Source organism: Pipistrellus kuhlii, unplaced genomic scaffold, assembly GCF_014108245.1.
Source record: "Pipistrellus kuhlii isolate mPipKuh1 unplaced genomic scaffold, mPipKuh1.p scaffold_m20_p_50, whole genome shotgun sequence".
NCBI lineage: Eukaryota > Metazoa > Chordata > Mammalia > Chiroptera > Vespertilionidae > Pipistrellus > Pipistrellus kuhlii.
Window position 1 is genome coordinate 1,553,420 of NW_023425552.1, and position 24,816 is coordinate 1,578,235.

General features: G+C 43.5%; 1 protein-coding gene, 1 non-coding gene and 1 pseudogene across 3 annotated transcripts; all 3 read right to left on the reverse strand.

Moving 5' to 3' along the window:
* Window positions 1-939: 939 nt before the first annotated feature.
* Window positions 940-24,816, reverse strand: BTBD1 (BTB domain containing 1). 2 transcript variants are annotated; one of them, XM_036415653.2, is made up of 8 exons: window positions 24,310-24,814; window positions 19,840-19,996; window positions 18,100-18,205; window positions 16,682-16,879; window positions 14,020-14,212; window positions 5,537-5,624; window positions 4,686-4,832; window positions 940-2,706 (listed from the first exon to the last, which is right to left on the reverse strand). In XM_036415653.2, exons 1-8 carry the CDS (start codon window positions 24,756-24,758, stop codon window positions 2,551-2,553), a joined length of 1,494 nt encoding a protein of 497 aa, XP_036271546.1. In that variant the 5' UTR covers window positions 24,759-24,814; the 3' UTR covers window positions 940-2,550. The 2 variants fall into 2 exon arrangements, with proteins under 2 accessions (XP_036271546.1, XP_036271547.1); XM_036415654.2 differs by lacking the exon at window positions 5,537-5,624 and having other exon boundaries at window positions 2,472-2,706; window positions 24,310-24,816.
* Window positions 9,267-10,437, reverse strand: LOC118706389 (annotated as a pseudogene).
* Window positions 13,721-13,905, reverse strand: LOC118706392. Its single transcript, XR_004984015.1, has one exon. It is a non-coding gene; the product is annotated as a small nucleolar RNA SNORA23 (small nucleolar RNA).

The window sequence follows — 24,816 nt, forward strand, 5'->3', positions numbered from 1 at the left end:
GATCATAAAATCATCAGGGCACCAATCTGTACACTATCATTTTGAAGACTTTGGACCCAGCAGCCAGGAAGTTAAAGATAAGGCGGACAATTGAATTCACCCAGGTGGGTGTGAGGGGGTTCCGAGTTATTGATGTAGTTAGTGATCAAAGGTCAAAAGTGGAGAAGGAAAAATGAAGAACCAAAGGTGGAGCCTAATTGGGTAGAAAATGAAGAGGTTTAATAGAACACAGCGAGATGCCGAGACCGGTGTGGCTCAGTGGATAGAGCATCAGCCTGAGGACTCAAGGGTCCCAGGTTCAATTCTGGTCAAGGGCATGTACCTTGGTTGCGGGCACATCCCCTGTGGGAAGTTGCAGAAGGCAACCAACTGATGTGTCTCTCTCACATCAGTGTTTCTCTCTCTTTCTCCCTCTCCCTTCCACTATCTCTAAAACAATACATGGAAAAATATCCTCAGGTAAGGATTTAAAAAACAATAGTAACAAAGAAACCAATTAAATTTAATATTCATTATATTATACAAAAACATGAAAATAAAGGCCCATCCTAACAACTTTAAAAAAAAAAAAAAGGGGAAATGGGGCACAAAAGCTGAATCTGTATTAAATAAAATTAGTTAGGTCATGACAGTCTCAATTAGAGCTTTGACAGTTGTGATGGAAATAAAAGGAGCACTTGCTACGGTGAATTATAAATGGTACCTGCCAGTTGTCTGGATGATAAAGACAGAAGGTAGAGGAGTCCTATAAAGAACATGGATTAGCTGCCTCCTACACACTCCGGACTGGGGATGTGCCCACAACCAAAGTAAGTGCCCTTGACTGGAATCGAACCTGGGACCCCTCAGTCTGCAGGCCGACGCTCTATCCACTGAGCCACACCGGTCAGGGCTATACTGAACTTTTAGAAGAAAAAGACACACGTAACCAAAAAAAAATAAATGGATAATATTTATTTTTTAAAAATTCCAGGGATGCCCCCTATCAGTAAACAGTCCCATTTCTTGCGCCTCCGCTATAGCTACCTTCAGTCACAATCACTGTTCAGTGCAACATACGGGAGGCATTTGAAATGCCTCAAACATTGAAAAACATGAGCTTATCGCCAGTACACCATCCTGTTTAAGGCAGAAGTGTTTTCCACAGTGGCTGGTGCAGTGTTTGCTGGTTAACCAGAACCACTCATCCCACAGCTCCTCCAGTTAATTCAGGTTTAAAACCATTAAGGTCATGAAACGAGGGAGAGAAAAAGTTCCCTTTTTATCAGCAAAGTCAAGTGACCTCTGCCACATGCTATCTCACGACCTTCTTATAAATACACCGTGAAATACAGCGAAAGAAATGTTACACTCATTACTATGCTGTGAAAAAAATTAATCCTATGTAAGCTGATACTTTTTGACTTGTGATTTTTAACACCTTCCACAACTCACACTTAATGATACATGTTTTTATAAGATAATTGCTTTCAGAAGAAAAAAAGAATGGCATTCATATAAAAATTCTCTTTTATAAAAAAGTGTATAAATATCATTCTGCCACATAGACGTCTTATCCTTCCTACTACGGCTGTTCCTATGACATTTGTGAGATCATGAATATTAAACATGTTTGGCGTCTTAGATACAAGTGTGTAGGTGACGTTGTATGGTGTCACTTCAGCAGGAGTGACATGCTGGAGATCTTTAAAACTTCAAAGTAGTTGTTAGAAATGTTAGTATTTCATTCTGTTTCATGCTGTGTAAGCTTGTCAGCTTAAGTGCTGTGTAAGCTTGTCACCTTAAGTGTTGACCTTAAGTGTGTTTATCTACTCACCACCACCATCACCATCTCAATGAATTCTCCATACAGACAGACAGGTGTAATGGTTTGGTTCAGTGGTAAAGAATCCAATCTTAGACCTTGCTTTAGATTCTTGATTTTATCCCGTTACTGTGAATTTGTACAAACTCCATTTGTAGTTGAAAACTGTACTGTGTAGCACGTTACTATACTATTACAAAATATCGTTTTCTGTAAAAGCATTGAAAAATTTTCTTGGGCATTCGGAAGGCCTATTTCTAGCAATATTCCAAATGTTTAACAAACAGGTATTTCAAAACTCCAAATAGAAGGTCGGTTTTCGTACTGTCTGAAATGAGAGGAATACGAATTCTACAGGAAACCTGACCCATGTCATCTCATAGAACCTTAAAAAATAATTCAAACAAAACAAATCAGCTATATCACAAAAATCTTTCAATTATGAAACTCTTGAAAGATCGCGAGTCAGTTGGATTTATGAAATGATACAAGATAAAGCTGAAATAGCTGTGTGTGTTTTAAACAAATCTAGTTTTCTTTTCCTCTAAGGTTATAAGAAAATGGAAAATCTGCCTTTCAATGATGCAGAGATTTAAATAAACATTTCTCTATCTCCACTTAGAAACTTTCTCATCTTAAAATCATAAATATTCATAACACTCAAATGTTTTGTGTGGCCAGTCTTTTTTATGCCGCTGATTTAGACTGGGTAGTACAATTTAGCCAGGATGTTTTAGAATGTTAAATTAGGTGTAAAATATTATTTCCGGTATTTGTCCGTCTTCTATTGAAGTGCCATTATTATTGCCAGGTGAGCTGAAAAAGAAGAAAACAGTCTTGCTGGCAGATGTTTCATGCACGACTTTCTTCAGTCCTTTCGTGCCATAGTGGGAATCTGAACCCTAAATGAGAACAAAAGGTCCATTAGTCATTTCCCTTTAATAAACACTCAATTTAGCCAAGACCGGTTTGGCTCAATGGATAGAGCGTCGGCTTGGGGACTGTAGGGTCCCGGGTTCGATTCCAGTCAAGGGCATGTACCTTGGTTGCGGGCATATCCCCAGTAGGAGGTGTGCAGGAGGCAGCTGATCGATGACTCTCTCTCATCGATGTTTCTAACTTTCTATCTCTCTCCCTTCCTCTCTGTACAAAATCAATAAAATATATTTAAATAAATAAATAAATAAATAAATAAATAAAATAAACACTCAATTTAAGCCGAAGCCAGTTTGGCTCAGTGGATAGAGCATCAGCCTGCGGACTGAAAGGTCCCAGGTTCGATTCCGGTCAAGGGCATGTACATTGGTTGCAGGCAAATCCCCGGTAGGGGGTGTGCAAGAGGCAGCTGGTCGATGTTTCTAGCTCTCTCTCTCTCTCTCCTTTCCTCTCTGTAAAAAAATCAATAAAATCTATATTTTTTTTAAAATGACAAAAACCAATTTAAAAAAATAACAATAAAAAAATTAAAATAAACACTTAATTTAAGATAGTGTTTTAATTCGATTGATGACGTACTTACTATGTTACTTTATACCTCCTGTATAAAATTTTATGCCAAGCCATTTAATGAAAATGGTATTGTTGCTACAAAGCTAATTAATGATCAAAATGACTGAATAGAGAGCTCAGCTATTAGAGAATAGTGAAGTGGTTTTAAGAAAATAGTTCCGTAAAACTCTGGGGAAAGAGGGGATGTGTGGGAGGGAGGGAGGGGGCCACCCCGCAAAAAAAAAATCAATAAAACATGTAAAAATAAATAAAATTAAAAAAAAAGAAAAGAAAAGAAAATAGTTCCGGCCCTAGCCAGTTTGGCTCAGTGGATGGAGCATCAGGGTCCCAAGTTCGATTTCGGTCAAGGGCATGTACCTCGGTTGCAGGCCCCTCCCCACCCCAGGCCCTGGTTGGGGGTCGTGCAGGAGGCAACCAATCCATGTGTTTCTCTCCATCTTCCCCTCTCTCTTCCACTCTCTCTAAAAGTCAATAGAAAAATATCCTCAGGTGAGGATTAAAAAAAGGAAAGAGAATAGTTATGCCCTGGCCAGCACAGTGTCATACTGATACATCAAGGTTGCAGGCTCTATCTCCAGTCAAGGCACATACAAGAAGCAACCAATGAATGCATGAATAAGTGGGAGAGCCCTACCTGGTGTGGCTCAGTGGATAGAGCATCGGCCTGCAGACTCAAGGGTCCCAGGTTCGATTCCAGTCAAGGGCATGTACCTTGGTTGCGGGCACATCCCCAGGTGGAAATGTATAGGAGGCAAGTGATCAATGTTTCTCATAGATGCTTCTAACTTTCTCTCCCTCTCCCTTCTTCTGTAAAAAATCAATAAAATATATTTTAAAAAATAAGTGGAACAACAAATCAATGTCTCTGTCTCCCTTCTTCTATCTAAAAAATCAATAAAGTGCTCTATCCGGTTTTGCTCAGTGGACAGAGCATCGGCCTGCGGACTGAATGGTCCCAGTTCCAATTCCGGTCAAGGGCATGGACCTTGGGGGCTGCGGGCACATCCCCAGTGCGGGGCGTGCAGGAGGCGGCTGATAGATATTTCTTTCTCGTCGATGTTTCTAGCTCTTTATCCCTCTCCCTTCCTCTCTGTAAAAAATCAATAAAATATATTTTTTAAAAATCAATAAAGTAAAATAAAATGTCTTTAAATAGCTGTTTCACTTTATTTCTGTCAAACACCTTTTCTCCTGCCCAAAGAGCTACGTCTGACGAAGAACCGTTGCTGTCAGAGCAGAGCTGTGCTGAGAGGCACCTCATTTCCCAGAGGCTCTCCCTCCCCCGTCCTGAGAGGCTTTCCTGTCACCAGCTCCGACACACAGGAGGAACCCTGAGCCCCGCATCCCCGTCTGGGACCCTCCCGCGACTGACCTTGAGGGTGGCGCATGCGGTGTAGCACACGTTGGGCAGGATCTCGATGGGGTCCTTGAACATGACCCTGAACGTGCTCGCGCTCCCGTCACAGCTGAAGCCGGTATCGTTCTGTCCCAGGGTTTGTTTCTTTTCGTATTCAATGATCTGTAATTTCAGAAAGAGAATTCCATTGAAGCTAAACCAACTATGACAAAGTCTCTTAGGGAAGAATTTTATAAAGCCCTTGGGGACGGCAGACTAGCCCTCTACAGCTCTGTGCGGTCACTTTGCTATCCTCATCTCTAACCGCCAAAAAGATGGCGTTAGACATGCTGTCAGAAAAACGGCTGTCGCCCATGGGGCCAGGATGAGAGATGTCAGATAACGGGCGTGGCTGCAGGAGAAAGGAGCTTCTGTTGAAGACATATGGCTTAGCAGCAGTGCTTTTTTTAATGTAAGGATTTTATTTATTTATTTAATATTTTATTGATCTTTTACAGAGAGAAAGGGATAGTTAGAAACATCGATGAGAGAGAAACACCGGTCAGCTGCCTCCTGCACCCCCCTTACTGGGGATGTGCCCGCAACCAAGGCACATGCCCTTGACCGGAAACGAACCTGGGACCTTTCAGTCCGCAGGCTGACGCTCTATCCACTGAGCCAAACCGGTTTCGGCAGGAATCCCCTTTTCTGAAACCAGATTTTTTAGATCAATTGTAAAACAGGACTCTCTGGGCTTAAAATGCCACTCAGAGGCTTTCTGATTCCTTTGGTAATTATACTGAAATTTGGATTTTGTCAAAACAATATCTTACGGTAAGATAGACAGTTTACTTCAAGATGACAGATAGTGGGAGGGTGAAGTATACCTGTATGTTCACTTGATAATCCGTGGGGCCATGAATAGATCCATATAAACCGAATCCAACTATCGAGATTCTTCTGTTAACTGTGAACCTGAGAGAATGAACCAGATATAAAATAACATACATGACTCAGTACAAATCCATGTCCTAAAGCAGGGGTGGGGAACGTCTGGCCTGGGGGCCACACAAGGCCCGAGAAATCATTGGGTCCGGCCCTGCCAAGGCAACAGGGGGCGTTAATTAAATGTTTGACCAAGTAGAGTGGGCTAACTTGTAAGTTGATGATTTTATATGGTCTACGAATGATGTTATAAATATCCAAATGGCCTTGCAGAAAAAAGTTCCCCCTCCATTGCCCCTGTTCTAAAGGTTCATACATTTTTTTAAAGATATTCATTTGTTTTAATAAAAAAATTTTATTGATTTTTTTTTACAGAGAGGAAGGGAAAAGGACAGAAAGCCAGAAACATCAATGAGAGAGAAACATCCATCAGCCGCCTCCTGCACACTCCCCACTGGGGATGTGCCTGCAACCAAGGTACATGCCCTTGACCGGAATCAAACCTGGGACCTTTCAGTCTGTGGGCTGACGCACTATCCACTGAACCAAACCGGTTATGGCTGAGCTTCAGTCCTTTACATGAATTACTTCCTTTAATCATCATAACAGCTCTATAAACGAAGTAACACAGTATTACTTTATTACCCGCTGTTTTTCTAGTTGAAGAAACAGACGTTTAGAGAAACCACCTTGCCTGGGTCAGATCCAGGTGTCCACTAACGCCCCCTTCTTACTGCTATGTTATACTTCCAGGACAGATCCTCATCTACCTGGACCAACTTTTTTTTTTTTTTTTTTTTTTTTTTTTTTATGCTTGTTGTATATTTATTTATTTATTTATTTATTTATTTTTTTTTTTTAATAAGTTTTTATTGTTCATATTATTACAAATGTTCCTTTTTTTCCCCCCCACCATTGCTCTCCTCCACCAGGTTCCCACCCCACCCTCTGCCCTTTCCCCTCTCCCCATTGTCCTCATCCATAGGTGCACAGTTTATGTTCAGTCTCTTCCCACGCCCCCCTCTCCCCTTTTCCCCAAGAATCGTCAGTTCACTCCCCTTCCATACCTCTGATTCTATTATATTCAACAGTTAATATTGTTCATCAGATTTTTTTTTAATTTCCTTGGTTTTTAGATTCACTTGTTGATAGTTACGTATTTGTTGTTCATAATTTTTATCTTTGTTTACCTTCTCTTCTGAAAGAACCCCCTTCAGCAATTCATATAATTCTGGTTTGGCGGTGATGAACTCCATTAGCTTTTTTTTATTAGTGAAGCTCTTTATCTGGCCTTCGATTCTGAGTGATAGCTTTGCTGGGTAGATTATTTTTGGCTGTAGGTTCTCACTATTCATCACCTTGAATATTTCTTGCCATTCCCTTCTGGCCTGCATGGTTTCTGTTGAGAAGTCAGCTGACAATCGTATAGGTGCTCCTTTATAGGTTACTACCTTCTTTGCTCTTGCTTCTTTTAATATTCTCTCTTTGTCTTTTGCTCTTGGAATTTTAATAATGATGTGTCTCGGTGTGGTCCTCTTTGGATTCCTTTTGTTTGGAGTTCTGTGCACTTCCTGGACTTGTAAGTCTAATTCTTTCACCAGATGGGGGAAGTTTTCTATCACTATTTCTTTCAGTATGTTTTCGATATCTTGCTCTCTCTCATCTTCTGGGACCCCCATAATTCTGATGTTGGTTCGCTTGAAGTTGTCCCAGAGGTTTCTTACATTATCTTCAATTTTCTGGATTCTCTTGCCTTCTAGCTTCTGTGGAGGAGTGTCTTCTGGCTCTTTATGTTCCAAATCTTTGACTTGAATCTTGCGATCTTCCCTTCTGTTTTTAGGACTCTGTAAAATATTTTTTATTTCAGACAATGTATTCTTTATTTCTTGTTGACTCCTTATTAATTCTAGTTGATCTCTTTTCATATCCTCATAGGCCTTATCCATCTTTTCTAGGAAATTCTTGAAAAACCTTGTAAGCGTAGATTTGAACTCTATATCCAGACGCTTTTTGTCCTCCATTTCTTTCATTTGTGATCTCTTTTGTTGTCTCATTTCGCAGTTACAGATGGGACGGGGTTTCAGGGTGGAGCCTGCAGCTTTGGCTTCTGTCAGCCCCGCCCTATGCGGGTCCTTCAGTGCTCGCTGCCGGCGCCTCTGAGAGAAAGGTGCCCTCGATTTTCGCCTGCTGCCAAACAGTCTATGCTCTCCCACAATGAGCCCGGAACTGGGGTTCAGTTCAGTTGGAAGTGGAGTTGGAGGTGGCGTTCAGAGCAGTCTGGAGCCCCAGTCTCCTTCCCGTCAGGGCAATCCCGCGGCACAGCCGACCGTCCTTTCTCTGTGCGCAGTGTGCACACCGCTGGGACCTCCTTTCGCCACTTCCCCGGGGTTCTGCCTTACAGCCCGGCTCCCTATGGATGAGCCTGAGTCCCCGGGGTCTGGCTTAAAACTGGGGATCAGAGCAGTCGGGGGCCCAGCACAGTCGGAGTTTTATCTCCTTTCCGCTAGGGAACGCCCGCCAGGCACTCGGCCTCCCTCCTCTCCGGCTCTGTCCTCTCTGCGCGCCGCGTCTCCGCGTCTCCGTACCTTGGCTTTTCCAGCTCCTCCGCACCTCCTTCTGGTTTTCTCCTTGCTTCTCGCTGTAGAATTTCCAGTCAGTCAACCTTCCTGTAGTTCTGGGCAATGTCCTTTTTATATTTTAGTTGTATTTTATTGAAATTGTTGTGTGCGGCTGCGGCTAGGTGTTCACCTGGGCGCAGCCATCTTGGATCTTCCCTGGACCAACTTTTAATGTCTTATCTCTACATTGCCTTCTTATAAAAAAAAAAAAAAAAAAAAAAAAAAATCAAAGCAATATAGTCTCTTTTTCAAAAAATAGAAAATGCAGTTAAACAAGAGGAAAAATATTTAAGATCCCTGAATCCACCAGAGAGAACCCCCCATTTATCCTCTGGCACATTCCCTTTCACTCTCTTGCTAAATAGAAAAGATTCTTTTCTATGAATATGTATGTATAATACTCGAGGCCCGGTGCACAAAATGTGTGCAAGAGTAGGCCTACCCTCCGCCGGGTGCCAGCACCGGCTTCCCTCTGGCTCCCGGGACCCGGGCTTCCCTCCGGCCACCGGCCGGCATCCAGGACTGGCCGGCACCAGGGACTCGGACTTCCTCGCAGCCCCAGATTCATCCAGCAGGTTGTCTGGAAGGATGCCTGGTCTAATTAGCATATTATGCTTTTATTATTATAGGTATTATAATTTTTACAATCGTGTCACAATACACATATTTTTATATCTTCTTTTTCATATAAAGGTAAAAGTTAGAACCAATTCATTCTATTTAATAACCCTCGCTTGTTAGATAATCTAGCAGGGTATGTTATTATGTAACAATTAGAGGCCCGGTGCATGAATTTGTGCATGGCAAACTTGCCCTGATGGGGCCAATCGGGCAGGGCCAGCCGGGGGAGGGGACGCAGGTGGTTGATGGGCCAGCCCCGCCCCCAGGTCAAATTCCTGAAGGTCAAGGGGACAATTTGCATATTAGCCTTTTATTATATAGGATGCCATGAAGATCATTTTATAGTCTTAATTATGCCTGAGAATAAATTCCTGGAAATAGAAACCCTGGGGGAAATGAAAGGCATTACCTTTTTTTTCTTTTCTTTTTTTTCTTTAGGACACAAAGTTTTCTTTTTATTGATTGGCTGCCTCCTGCACACCCCTCTACTGTGGATGGAGCCCACAACCTGGGTATGTGCTCTTGACTGGAATTGAAACTGGAACCCTTAGGTTCGCAGCTGACGAAGGACTATCCACTGAGCCAAACCAGTTAGGGTGACACAAACTTTTTTTTTTTTTTTTAATATATTTCATTGATTTTTTTACAGAGAGGAAGAGAGAGAGATAGAGAGCCAGAAATATTGATGAGAGAGAAACATCGACCAGCTGCCTCCTGCACACCTCCCACCGGGGATGTGCCCGCAACCAAGGTACATGCCCTTGACCGGAATTGAACCTGGGACCCTTCAGTCCGCAGACCAACGCTCTACCACTGAGTCAAACTGGTTTCGGCACAAACTTTTTTTTTAATTATTCTTTGGGGGGGGGGGCCCACACTTCCACTCAATTAAAATAAACATTATTAGCACAGAAGTCTTTATTTTCCCCCACTTATGCCATGAATTCATAGGGAATGGGCTCCAGCAGCTCAGGCTCCTTTCCATTGGTTCTCACAGAGGATGCCTCTCTGGGTGGAGCAGGCTGGCGCTTCAATTAAACCCAGGTACCTTTCTCTCTGGCTTCCTTCTTCTTCCGATCATTGTTCCTTCACACGTTTCAGGAAGCTATCTCGGCTCGCAGAGGCTTAATATGCTCACTACGTACATTCATTCTCTAGGCAAGAATTTTGCCCTTAGCTTGCTTGTTCACCGCAATACCCACTGCATGCTGGGTGAAATCGTAGACTCTTCCAGTGTTGCCATGGTAACATTGGGGGGCGTTCCTTTGTGAACAGCGCCCATTCCCTTCATGTCCACAATATCACCTTTCTCGTAGGTTCGCATGTATGTGGCCAGAGGAACAATTCCGTGTTTTCTAAAAGGCCTAGAGAGCATATAGCGGGTGCCTCTCCTCTCTCCCTTTGTGTTAGCATTTTGGCAAATTAGTCTGTGGAACCACGGCCACTGGGAGCCACGCGCAGGGCCGACCTGGAAGATGGCAGTTCCGGCCGGAAAGGAATAAAAGGCATATTCTTAAGGCGTTAGCTGGACATTATCAAATTGATTACGACACTCTACATACACAAGAAATTACAATCATTTCTACCTCACTCCTAACAACCATGACCATTTCCATTTCTTTTTGACGCTGAGAAATTGATTAACACATTCTATTCATCTTGCTTTATTAATGAGTTGATATATTTGCTCATAAGCTTACTGTCTACTAGATTTTCTTTAATGAACTACTCACTCATGTTCTTTCCCCATTTTTCCCTGAAAGACTATGTGATATAGTTACTTATGTTTTGTCAGTAATATCCATGACAAAAAGGTTCCCATTTGTCATTTATCTTTTGACTATATGTTGGTTTTGGACATAAAAAATTTTCATTCCTTGTAGCCAAATTATGATTTATGCCAAGTTTAAAGAGGCCTATCCCTCCCTCTGTCCCTGTTCCAGCATTTTCATGGCTTTGTATTTATAATATTAAAATTTTAATTTATACAATTATTGGTCGATGGAATCAGTAAGGATCTAACTTTATTTCCCCAGTTGTTAATCTTTCCCTCAGATGCTCATTTATGTTGGGGTAGTTTCTAAACTCTGTAACACCTTCCATATAACACTAACGAATTATAGTTTTATGTTTGACCCATACCACTCGTTTTTAAAAAGAACCATTTATCTTCCAGACAACCATTTACTCTTCTGGATAACCTTTAGGATAATTTTGCCAGGTCTTCCCCGATAAAAAACATGTGACTTCTGATTACACTAGTTAGTTTGGAAAGACACTGAGTCCAGTCAAAGCTCTCCATTTCTTTATAAAGGTGCTACACTGTTCATTTCTTATAGGATTTAATCCCATTACTTTGTTATATATTACTATTTTTTAAAATATATTTTTATTGATTTCAGAGAGGAAGGGGAGGGGAGAGAGAGACAGAAATATCAGTGATGATAGAGACTTATAGATTGGCTGCCTTTTGTACAAACCCTATTGGGATGAGCCTGTAACCCAAGTATGTGCTCTGAACCAGGAATCAAACCATGACCTCCTGGACCGTAGGTCAACACTCAACCACTGAGCCACACCAGCCGGGCATTTGTTACTATTTCAAGTGGAATCTATTTTTACTTAATATTGTAACTGAAAATGTAAACATCTTAAAATTTTTTTATTGTGGCAAAATATATAACAAAATATACCACCTTAACCATTTTACTGGTAGTTGTAGGACTCAGTGTCATTAAGTACATTCACATTGTTGTCAATCAAATCAAACACCCATAACCGAATTGGGATGACATATAGGAGCATCATTGGTCTCTGCGTGCACACATCGTAAGTGGCACTATTCTTTTATTGGTTCTAACACATTTATTTTTATCGATGCCGAGGCTGTTCAGGTGGACAGGTTGTTCTCCAAAACCACAAGGCGGCCTTGGTTTTTATAAAAGGCACTGATGGCGGGGCAGGGACACCGGACTTACTTCAGTCATAGGAGTCTTCCCAAAACAGCGACCCAATCAGCGCTCAAGCGTCCTGTCAGAATTCATGTGGTGAAGCACAGGTTTATAACTACGAGACTTGAACACTGCTGAAAACAGCAAGGTTAGCGAGCATCCCTTTCTTGAGGTTTTAATAGTCTATCACCTTGCCAAAACTGGTTTGGGTCAGGGATAGAGCGTCAGCCTGGTGACTGAAGGGTCCCGGGTTCGATTCTGGTCAAGGGCATGTACCTGGTTGCGGGCACATTCCCAGTAGGGGGTGTGCAGGAGGCAGCTGATCGATGATCTCTCTCATCAATGTTTCTAACTCTCTATCCCTCTCTCTTCCTCTCTGTAAAAAATCAATAAAATATATATTTTTTAAATAGTCTATCATCTTAAAGCAGTATTCTTTAGTATTAATGATTCTATGTGGAACGAAGGTGCAATTTTATCAAAAGTCTTTTTGACAACTACTGAAATCATCAAATTGTTTTTCTTCTTTGATGTGCTATGTGGCGAGTTATATTAATATATTCCCTAATTTGAGCCATTCTTTCAATCTACGAATAAACTATATTTGCTCATACAGTATTATTTTTCCAAGGTATTAATATTTCACATAGAATTTCTTCTTCTATGTAAGTGAGACTGATCTACAAATTTTTTGTCTTGTCAGATTTTTCTGTGAGGGGTATAGTTCTTTCAATAATTAACCAAATAAGCATTTTCTTCTTTGAATGCTCAAGGAAACATTGATTTGTTCCTTGAAGTTTGGATAAAACTCACCTGTAAAAACCACCTTGTGAAGGGACAGTTCTTTGATAACTTTTAATTCCTTCCGTTGTAATGGGCTTTCTTCTCCAGTCAATTTGATAAATTATATTTGCCTATAAATAATGATCCATTCCATCAAGACGTTCAATGTATTAGCACAGAGTAAACCCAGAATTAAAGTAAAAATCTTCGCAGTATCTGATTATATTCCCATTATTTCTAAATGCAAGCTTGTTTTCTTCACTGCCTTTGCCAGAGGTTTATTTATCTTATTGGCCTTTTTAAGGAGCCAGTTTATGGTTTTCTCAATCCTATTACTTTTAATTCATTAATTTCTATATTTACCTATCTCCTTTCTCTCTTTTGCTTTTTTTTCTATTCATTTTCTAGCTACTTGAGTTGAATGCTTAAATGATTTCTACTATAATTTATTTAGTAAAAGTAATTTTTATGACTGTTTCTTTTTGTAATATTTTGTCTACTTTGGCCTTTATTATGAGTTTCAGATATAGTATTCTCATTGTGAATGATTGCTAAATAATCCACAAATGTTTTTAATTTCCATCTTATTCCAATTATTTACAAGGGTCCTCTCTCCCTGGGAGTCCCATATTCGACAAACCTGTTATGAATTCCTAGTTTTATATAAAACTGCTCTTCAGTAAGTGAAAATCCACAGGCATGTTTTAGGAAAACTGGTACTTATGTCAATTTTGACATTTAACCTAAAGAAATGCAACAAAACAAAGATAACTTTCCTAACAGGATTATACACCTGAACCTTATAAGATTATTTTCCCCTTTCAAAGCTTTTATAAATGTATACGGAGATATTTCCTGGAGATATATATATATATATATATTTTTTTTTTTTTCTATACTGAGATATTTCCCATGCAATGTCTGTGCAAAGAAAAAAAACTCACACTAAACAGAGTAAGATTAAATATTAAATAAATTGCAGCCCTAATCCACAGTGTCTGACCAATTAATGTCTCGACCTCAGCTCACCCATAGAATCAAGCCTGTGTGATTCTTTTTTTTTTAATTTTATTTTACTTTTAAAAAAAAATGCAGTGAGTTATTATAGATATCTTAAATTTCCAACAGCTATACACTCTCTCTATTCACAAAGTTCTGTATGGGAATTTGGAGGCTGGCCAGTGGTAAATTATGTCCAACGAGACAACACTAGACCAGTACTATGATCCCAACTTAATCTTTGGCTGCGTGATGTTTGTGTGGATAGCAGGATCTGAATGCAAAACACAGACAGACACGGCCATCAGACACAGATGGAGACTATGCACACATCCCATCAGCCACGTGCCTGAGTGATGCTTACGTATAGAACGAGATGCTGGTTGATAATGGGGATAGAGCCGCCCAGCCCAGCCCAGCCCCCCGTGGCGTGGGGACCAGTATGACAGATACCTGATTCGATCGCTGGTCCCACTGTAGCCCCAGCGGCTCTCCACCTGCTGGAACCGGTTGATGCAGCATTCCTTCCCGCGGAGGCAGCACCGCGGCCGGTCGATGTAGTCCACTCGGGGCTTAGGATTGACGGTAAAGTGGAGAAAGAGATTCACCACTTCACGATCTGACAGAATCCCAGACTGAGCAGGCCCTGCACAAATACAAACGTAAATCCATTTGAGGCTGACCTACTGAAACGGACAAGTTAACATCTTGAATAGCCGAAACCGGTGTGGCTAAGTGGTTAGAGCGTCGGTCTGTGGCTTGATGTGGCTCAGTGGTTAGAAAGGTCTCGGGTTCGATTCCAGTCAAGGGCATGTACCTTGGTTGAGAGCGCATCCCCAGCAGGGGGTGTGCAGGAGGCAGCTGGTCGACGTTTCTCTCTCATCGATGTTTCTAGCTCTCTATCTCTCTATCTCTATTTCTCATCATTGAAGTTTCTATCTCTCTCAATAAAATATTTTAAAAATCGTTAATAAATCAGAGCTTCGATGAAAGCCTGGGTTTTTCTATCCCCTTCCTTCCTCTGAGTACCCCAGACTTTCGTTTACCAGAAAGAGCCATTCTCTATGGCAGGAGAGGATGGGGGGGGGGAGGGATAGACACGCTCACAAGAGTAGCCAGCGCCAATGTCCCTTCTCCGTTCCCCACCTAACACCTGTCTGAGGTCATAATCTGAACAATGGAATATATTTAGAAGTGGAAACACGATAGTGCTTTCATTGTGGGGTTCAGAAATCAAGAGGGCAGGAGCTAAAATGGGAAGGGCTGGGGAAGCAGCATATCATATGTCTTAGTCTCCCCATACAATGTTTCTGAGGACAGAAAGTTCCAAACAGCTTATCCAAGAGTAAATAAAGGCCGCTCCCCAGGCTGCTTTAAAACAACCTAAATAAGCCGAAACCGGTGTGGCTCAGTAGTAGAGCATCGGTCTGCGGACTGAAAGGTCCCAGGTTCGATTCCAGTCAAGGGCAGGTACCTTGGTGTTGGGCACATCCCCAGTAGGGGGTGTGCAAGAGGCAGCTGGTCGATGTGTCTCTCTCATCGATGTTTCTAGTTCTCTATCTCTCTCCCTTCCTCTCTGTAAAAAATCAATAAAATATATTAAACAAAACAAAAAAACTAAATAAGAGACTATAAAACTAAATTATAAATTTTTAAACTACAAAAACCAATGTGACAAACTAGAAATTTGGTTTAGGAAGCCATAAATTCAGACTTTAATGAAAAACCCTGATTTTTAAACACTACTAATGTTGCCAAGGAACTAACAATAAGATTTCATAATTCAAGACTATAATAAAATTTGCTTTGTTGAGAAAAAGTCTTCAGGTCATGAAAAGCATTCTCAGACATGTAGCAGTTACCTATATACCTAAGAAAAGTTGTCAGAGAGACAGGCCAGTTAACACAAGATTAGTCAAAACAAGCAACTTAAGAAATTCTCTCCTAAAAGAACTGGTGATGAGCACTAAAAGCAAAACAACCTAGAATTATGTGTAATTGTATTATTTTAGTCTGGAGAGGGGGAGGAAGTGAGAAGGGGGAGAAAATCAGGTACCATAAAGTGGTCTGGAAAGGCTGAAGGAAGACACACCATCCTAACATTCTTGTCTTAAAATAGGGAAGGTGAATAAATACTGTTTTATTATGAAATGGAAATTTATGAAAATTAAGAATATTATCTTAAAGGGCTATTAGAATTACCATATTTTTCGGACCATAAGACGCACTTTTTCCCCCCCAGAAGTGGGGGGAAAAAGTCCCTGCGTCTTATGGTCCAAATATAGCCTACACATATACTTAAAAAAAAAAGTTTTTTTACTTGCCCGGCTCTGTGTGGTCTCTGTGTGCTTGCCCAGCTCTAAAATGGTTCTAAATGCTGCTGTTTACTTTACAGGGTTGATTACATGTGTTTATGACTGTGATGTTGGGTTTTAATGCACATAAAATATTTTAGGACACTATTTGTTTCAGAATCTTTTTTTCTTCATTTCCCTTCTCTAAAAACTGGTGCGTCTTATGGTCCAAAAAATACAGTACACCCTATATAATAAAAGCCTAATATGCAAATCAACCAACCAGTCGCTATGATGCGCACTGACCACCAGGGGGCAGACGCTCAATGCAGGAGCTGCCCCAGCCCCCAGGCCCTGATTGGAACAGGGAAGCAGTCTGCAGGGCCCTCCTGGTTGCTCCGAAAATCGGTCCTGATTGCCAGCCAGTCCTAGGGACCTTATCTGTGCACGAATTCCATGCACTGGGCCGCTAGTAAAATTATAGACACAAGCACACATACATGTATCATGTAACTAGAAGAGTGACCAGTCCTCAGTAATTAATACCTTATTTTCCTCACATAGGGAGACTGACAACTAACCATTAAAACAGTTTTTAATAGACTGTGGTCGCCCTGGCCGGTTCGGTTCAGTAGATAGAGCATCGGCCTGCGGACTTAAGGGGGCACATGCCAGGATTGCAAGCTCCATCCCCAGTGGGGGGGCACGCAGGAGGCAGCCAATCAATGATTCTCTCTCATCATGCATGTTTCTCTCTCTCCCTCTACCTTCCCCTCTGAAATCAATAAAAATATCTTTTTAAAAACAGGACTTTGCCTTACCCGCTGCGAACTCCTCAATGGTCATCAGCGGGAACCGGATTAGGGACAGCGCCTTTCCTAGGACTTTCTGTTTGTTTTCAAAACTCACAGGCAGCTGCTGTCGCTGACATTCTGCTTCTGACCATCGGACAATAGCTCCAAAGAGCCGGCTTTCTCGAATACTAAGTGTGTCTCTTTCCAGAACTGCGCACAGTGTGTCTACAGGAAATAAATAAATAAATAAATAAATAAATAAATAGCTTGCTCTTTAACAGAACAATACAAACCAACTTGCTTATTATGAAATACTAAGTGTGTCTCTTTCCAGAACTGAGCACAGTGTGTCTACAGGAAATAAATAGATAGATAGATAGATAGATAGATAGATAAGTAAATAAATAAATAGCTTGCTCTTTAACAGAACAATACAAACCAACTTGCTTCTTATGAAATTTTCAAACCTCAATAAACATAGGTGATACTTAAAACTAGACTCTATTTTTTAAAATTATACTCTGCAATGACCTTACGCGTTCACTGTAGAATCACATATTTGTTTAACATAATCTGCCTTTCCCTTCCTCTACGCGTCTTCATGTGACACTTCTTGCCTCTCCTGCCCGCCCCTCTTCCTTAGACAAAGCCATTACCGGGGCCTCCTCTGTCAAGACCTTCCTAACTCGACTCCAGTTTGAGGTAACCTCCTCACGATCTGAATTTGGATTGTAATTATTTTCTATATATCTAGTTCAGAAAAGGCAAAAAAAAAAAAAAAAAAAAAATCACTTTTTGTTCCTTGTCATCTCTTTTGTTAATGTCTTAAATCTTAACTTCCACAAATTTGTTCCCTTGATTCTCTAATTAGGTGATAGTTTTCTTAAGAAAAAGTGCATCGCCAAATCCGGTGTGGCTCAGTGGATAGAGCGTCAGCCTGCGGACTGAAGGGTCCCAGGTTCGATTCCGGTCAAGGGCATGGACCTTGGTTGCGGACACATCCCCTGTAGGGGGTGTGCAAGAGGCAGCTGATCGATGATTCTCTCTCATCAATATTTCTAACTCTCTATCCCTCTCTCTTCTTCTCTGTAAAAAAAAAAAAAAAAAAAAAAAAAAATCAATAAAATATATATTTTTTTTTTTAAAAGAAAAAGTATATCTTACCTGTCTTTGTATTTTTTTTTTTTTTTACAGGACCTAGTACATAATGCCATGCATATGTGAACAGTCAATGAATATTTATTTCCTTTGACATCTTTTAAAAGGCAATGAATTAGTTAAGACTTTTAGGAACATCTCACCAAAATAAAAAAAGTAAAATTTTTAAAGGGGTAGACATAGATCATGTGGAAAAAAACCACTAATCAAAAAACAGCTTGTCCACCAAGACTGACTGGTAACGAACTAAGTACTTACAGGGAAAATTTAATTCCATGTGAACTTACCTATATCAATATCAGTAAACCCTTCTGCACTTATCGCATCCATCGTGCTTTTATCTATCGTATCGAGACAAAGACTAGCGAGCTGAGGTTCATCAAATAGTCGAGCCTAAACATATAAAAACAATTATTTTGTTCCCATTATTTCTTCATCTTCAGGCTGTGTATATTCAAGTTAATACTATATACAGTTGTAATTGCTGATTATATAATAACGCCTACTTAGCCCTGACCAGTTTGACTCAGTGAATAGCGCGTCGGCCTGCGGACTGAAGGGTCCCAGGTTTGATTCCGGTCAAGGGCATGTACCTTGGTTGCAGACACATCCCCAGTGGGGGCTGTACAGGAGGCAGCTGATGGATGTTTCTCTCTCATTGATATTTCTGGCTCCCAATCCCTCTCCCTTCCTCTCGTAAAAAATCAATTAATTTTTTTTTTTTTTTAATTCAGCTTTCACTCTAGGGAAAACAAGTTTTTGTAAAAATTACTTTAACTAGAACAGCAATCCTTCAGTCACTCAGCTTATACAGGCAATCTCACGTTTCCTATGGAATCCATTGCTGCTACTTAAGAGTCTGGCATGCTCTCTGGTAACCATCACTGCGATCGTATCAGTTCATCAGAAGTGTTTTCCCTGTGCAAACCATGCTGGCAGGGCACACTGGCCCTTTGTGTGGAGTGAAGCTGGGTCTCTTCCAGTAAATGAACCGGCTCGGTTCAAATGACTCACTGGGCAGGAGCAAGCAGCTCACATGACAGAGTGCCGGATAAGTCACGTGACCCCACCAATGGAAAGCGTGGGTAACACTGGGCTCTCAGACCAGCGAGGCCCTGAGAAGTTCCTCCTCTGTCCTGCGGCGATCTCTGTCAGCCCTTGAAGCTCAAGGTGTGGCCAGAAACAGTAACAGAGCCGAAACTGGTTTGGCTCAGTGGATAGAGCGTCGGCTTGGGGACTGAAGGGACCCGGGTTCGATTCCGGTCAAGGGCATGTACCTTGGTTGCGGGCATATCCCCAGTAGGGGGTGTGCAAGAGGCAGCTGATTGATGACTCTCTCTCATCGGTGTTTCTAACTATCTCTCTCCCTTCCTCTCTGTACAAAATCAATAAAATATATTTAAAAAAAGAAAAAAAGAAACAGTAGCAGAATCTGGAAGCCATTAGCGACGCGGGCTCTCAGGCCCCACCTCTGAGTCTGCTGAAAATAGATGCAATGTACTTTCTATTGTACTTACTGAACTACCAAGGCTGCTGTGGGTGTTTTGTTGTTTTTTTTAAAATATATTTTACTGATTTTTTACAGAGAGGGAGGGAGAGGGATAGAGAGTTGGAAACATCAATGAGAGAGAAACATCGACCAGCTGCCTCCCGCACACCCACCACCGGGGATGTGCCCACAACCAAGGTACATGCCCTTGACCGGAATCGAACCTGGGACCCTTCAGTCTGCAGGCCGGCGCTCCATTCACTGAGCCAAACCGGTTTCGGCTATTATATAGGATTAAACAGTACATTATACATGTAGTACATATAAGAAAGATTGAAACAGGGCATCATTTGGGAGCCTGGAACGGATGAAGTCAATTTACATTACTTCTAACGGGGAAAAATTATTCCGTTTTCAAACAAATCGCTTCTCTAACAGCCTTCTGCAATGAATTCAGTTTGAGGAACAAGGTTCTGCTGTAGAGTTACACGCAGTTTTTCAAGCTGCGATGGTACATGCCTTAGTCACGTGGACTCACCTGGGTAAGCAGCATGAAGGCGTTATCTGCTCTCAGATGTTTGGTGAGAAATTCCACGCAGTGTGCCTCCAAGGCCGGCACTGCGTACTTCTTAGCCGTGTAAAGAGTGGTCATCACTGTTTCTGGGCCAATTTGAACTTCATCTGAATACAGAAATCTGGAAAGCAAGGGAAATTGCAGAGATGGTCAGTGAGGTTTCAGATATCAACGTGAAGCCTCGGAGGGACAGGTTTAAAAGACAATGAGCAGCCAAAGCTGGTGTGGCTCAGCGGATAGAGCGTGGGCCTGCGGACTGAAAGGTCCCAGGTTCGATTCTGATCAAGGGCTTGTACCTTGGTTGTGGGCACATCCCCAGTAGGAGGTGTGCAGGAGGCACCTGGTCAATGATTCTCTCTCATCGATGTTTCTAACTCTCAATCCCTCTCTCTTCCTCTCTGTAAAAAAATCAATAAAACGTCGATGAGAGAGAATCATGATCAGCTGCCTCTTGCACAACCCCCACTGGGGATGTGCACGCAACCAAGGCACATGCCCTTAACCAGAATCGAACCCGGGACCTTTCAGTCCACAGGCCAAACCAGTTTGGGCAGTAACTTTCTTTTTGTTTGTTTGTTTTGTTTGTTTTGTTTTGTTAATCCTCACCTGAGGACGTTTTTCCACTGATTTTTAGAGAGAGTGGGGGGGGGGGAGAAGAGAGAAACATGATTGGTTGCCTTAGGCACAAGCCCCAACAAGGATGGGGGTCAAACCTGCAACCCAGGTATGTGCCCTTGACTGGGAATCGAACCCGGAACCCTTCAGTCCACAGGCTGCCGATCTATCCACTGAGCCAAATCAGCTAGGGCAGTGGTCAGCAAACTCATGAGTCCACAGAGCAAAACATCAACAGTACAACGATTGGCATTTCTTTGGAGAGCCACATTTTTTACACATAAACTTCTTCTAAAGCCACTTCTTCAACGCAGACTCGCCCAGGTCGTGGTGTTTTGTGGAAGAGCCACACTCAAGGGGCCAAAGAGCCGCATGTGGCTCTCGAGCAGCAGTTTGCCGACCACAGGGTTAGGGCTATTGGGAACTTTCTTGAACTCAGGATAGCACACTCGTTCCGCTGACAGCTGTCTCTGTCTCATTTTATGCTCCTGCTCCTCTGCAGGCTGGAAACCCCAGCTCACCCTGAGCCTATGTCCTTTTTTTTTTTTTTAATATATTTTATTGATTTTTTACAGAGAGGAAGGGAGAAGGATAGAGCTAGAAACATCAATGAGAGAGAAACATCTATCAGCTGCCCCTTGCACACTCCCCACTGGGGATGTGCCCGCAAACAAGGGCCATGCCCATGACCGGAATCGAACCTGGGACCTTTCAGTCCGCAGGCCAACACTCTATCCACTGAGCCAAACCAGTTTCAGCTGCAGAAGCCTCTTCATTCAACTTCCCACTGCCCATCTGACACCTCTCCGGTCTAATTTAATTTCCAAGCAGCTGCCAGAGTGAGCTTCTAAAAATGTAAATCCGATCGGAGCACTCCCTCTCTCAGGCTTTTCACCACAGGGTACCAACCGCACACCAGATGAGGCTCAAAGGCCACACACCGGCTGGGCGGCCTGGGGTCCCGGCCAGCCTGGCCTTTTCACCTCACCTCCCACCTCTTTCCCTGTTGCTCATTCTGCTCAAATCACACTGCTGCTCTCTTAAAGCTCCTCCAACAGGAGACACTTAGGGCTTTCCCTTGCTTGGCAAGCTCCTGCCCTAGTGGCTTGGTCACTTTTTCCTTCAAAACACTTATCAGTGCCAAAACCGGTGTGGCTCAGTGGATAGAGCAGCGGCCTGCGGACCGAAAGGTCCCGAGTTCAATTCCGGTCAAGGGCACTTACTTTGGTTGTGGGCACATCCCCAGGAGGGGGTGTGCAGGAGGCAGCTGATGGATGATTCTCTTCCATTGATGTTTCTCCTAACTCTCTATCCCACTCTCTTCCTCTCTGTAAAAAAAATCAATAAAAATATATTTAAAAAAAAAACACTTATCAGTACCTGGCATGTATCTTTGCTTCTCCCTTATAGAGAATAAGCTCCAGGACTTTTGCTTGTCCACTGCTGTTTCCCACATCTAAAACAGTGACTGGCACAGTATTTCTCAAATGAAAAACCGAAAAACATCCCTGAAACAGTTTCAAGTGCTTCAAACGCAAGTACCAAAGCCTTCAACCTGAACTAATTCAAGCCGTAAACATAATCAGCAAGTGTGCCCAGGCTCACCCGCTTCTCCACTTGAGCAAGAGTGAACTAGAGACATCTCTCCGTCCCAGTCATCTGTTTCACAGCCAGCCAATACCTACATTTTTAAAAAGCGGTCCTCAGTCGAAACTGGTGTGGCTCAGTGGATAGAGCGTCAGCCTGTGGACTGAAAGGTCCCAGGTTCCATTCCGGTCAAGGGCACTTACTTTGGTTGTGGGCACATCCCCAGGAGGGGGAGTGCAGGAGGCAGCTGATTGATGTTTCTCGCTCATCGATGTTTCTGGCTCTCTATCCCTCTCCCTTCCTGACTTTAAAAAATTAGTTATAGTTAGGGGCAATCGGGCCAGCAGGGGAGCAGTTAGGTGTTAATCAGGCTGGCAGGCAGGCAAGTGGTTGGAAGCCAGCAGTCCTGAATTGTGTGAGGGATGTCCCAGATTGGAGAGCATGCAGGCTGGGCTGAGAGACACAAACACCCCCCTCTCAGTGCACAAATTTCGTGCACCGGGCCTCTACCAAATCATATAATTGTCTAACCACTACACTGTACACCCAAAAGTAAGATAATACTGAATGACAACTGTAATTGAAAAATAAAATGTTTGGAAAATTTAAAATGTGGGGGGTCTAAGAGGCAAAGAACCTCATTTCTGACTGGCACTTCTTTAATTACTAATGCAATGAAACATTCTTTGCTAATTAGTTGTATTGTTTTTACTTCCCCTAAGTCATCTATCCTGCCCTTTAACCATGGACATTGATCTTCCATGGTTAGATGTGAGCCTTTAGGACTATCCATCTGTCTTGGAAATATAAATATAATTGAAGTAGTTACAAAAAACAAAGAAAAGAAGAAAACAGAAGGAAAATCACTTCTTTTTTTTTTTCAACATATTTTATTGATTTTTTACAGAGAGGAAGGGAGAGAGACAGAGAGTTAGAAACAGGGATGAGAAAGAAGCATGGATCAGCTGCCTCCGGTACACCCCGCACCGCACCGGGGATGTGCCTGCAGCCAAGGTGCATGCCCCTGACCCGAATGGAGGAACCCAGGACCCTTCAGTCCTCAGGCCGACGCTCTATCCACTAGGCCACACCGGTTTCGGCGGGAAGGTCCCTTCTCACCACTCCATCACACGCAAGTCTCGGCCATTTATTTCATCACAACATACTGGACTCCGGCAGCCAAAGCCGGCTCGGTATCAGGGAACTCACAGGGTCCCAGACGTGAGCTCACTCTGCCACCTCGGGCCAGCCACCTGCCTCCTCTGGACCTCAGCCCCCTTTGTCAACGGTGCAAAAAGCAATCCCTCAACCTTGTCAAGAGAACACTGCCACACGAGCAGCTCCCTTCCATTCCATCAAATTAACCAGAAGTCAGTCCAACAAACCTCAAACAAGCAAAGAACAAAAAAACAAAAACAAACATCCGAGGCCGGTGTGGCTCAGTGGATAGAGCTTCAGCCTGAGGACTGAGGGGTCCCAGGTTCGATTCCGGTCAAGGGCATGTACCTTGGTTGCCGGCACATCCCCAGTGGGGGGTGTGCAGGAGGCAGCTGATTGATGATTCTCTCTCATCCATGTTTCTAACTCTCTATCCCTCTCTCTCTCCTCTCTGTAAAAAAAAAAAAAAAATCAATAAAAAATATATTTCTTTGCCGAGACCGGTTTGGCTCAATGGATAGAGCGTCGGCTTGGGGACTGAAGGGTCTCGGGTTCGATTCCGGTCAAGGGCATGTACCTTGGTTGCGGGCACATCCCCAGTAGGGGGTGTGCAAGAGGCGGCTGATCGATGACTCTCATCGATGTTTCTAACTCTGTATCTCTCTCCCTTCCTCTCTGTACAAAATCAATAAAATATATTAATATATATGTGTGTGTGTGTATATATATATATTTTTTTTAATTTTTATTTTATTTATTTATTTATTTATTTTTTTAACGGCCATGTCGTCGGGGATGCATTGAGCCTTTCCATCAGTACCTTCCCTAAAACCTAAACACGGAACTGGGCACACGCGCCATTGGAACCCCCCCACCCCCACCCCCTCGCGGCTGGAACGCGAGACGAGGGCGCCTTCCAACGGCGGGGGAGCCCCTGCCGACAGGCCCGGGCCCCCCGGAGGCCTTGATGGCGCCCATGGGGCCGGGACAGCGCCGAGTCGGGCGGGGCCGGGCGGGGCCGGGCGGGGGGCAACCCCCGGCCAAGGTCACCTCCGGGCCTCGGGCCCCGCTCACCTCAGCAGCGCCAGGAAGGCGGCGGGCTCCACGTCGGGCAGCTCGATCTCGGCGGACGTGGTGGCCATGCCGCCGTTGAACATGGCGTCGAAGACGGCGCTGCCGGCCGCCAGCACGAAGCGGTGCGCGGGGATGCGCTGGGGGCCCCCCGCGGCGGCGGCGGCGGCGGCGGAGGAGACGCCGGCGCGGCCCTTGCCCAGCACGAAGCGCACGTCGCTCAGCAGCTCCGAGTTGAAGAGGAAGGCGAAGCGCTCCTTCAGCGACGCCTTGGTCGCCTGCCAGTTGTACAGCGGCTCCCGCTGCAGGGGCAGCAGGGGGCCCAGCGCCAACGACGATGGCGGTGGCGGCGGCAGCGGCGGCGGAGGAGGAGGAAGAGGCCCCGCGGCGCCCGCCTCCGCCTCGGAGCCCAGGCCCTGCTCGCCCGGATCGGCCGGACCGAGCGAAGCCATCGTCCCGCGGCCGCGGAGACGCCGCCCGCCGCCTCCTCCTCCGACACCGCGGAGACGC

Bases quoted from the DNA above. Each gene is read 5' to 3' on its own strand.
- BTBD1 (XM_036415653.2), bottom strand. From the start codon at position 24,758: ATGGCTTCGCTCGGTCCGGCCGATCCGGGCGAGCAGGGCCTGGGCTCC. The intron at 19,997-24,309 runs GTGAGCGGGGCC...CTTGCTTTCCAG, and splicing joins GCCTTCCTGGCGCTGCTGAG to ATTTCTGTATTCAGATGAAG. The intron at 14,213-16,681 runs GTAAGGCAAAGT...GTATTTGTGCAG, and splicing joins CATTGAGGAGTTCGCAGCGG to GGCCTGCTCAGTCTGGGATT.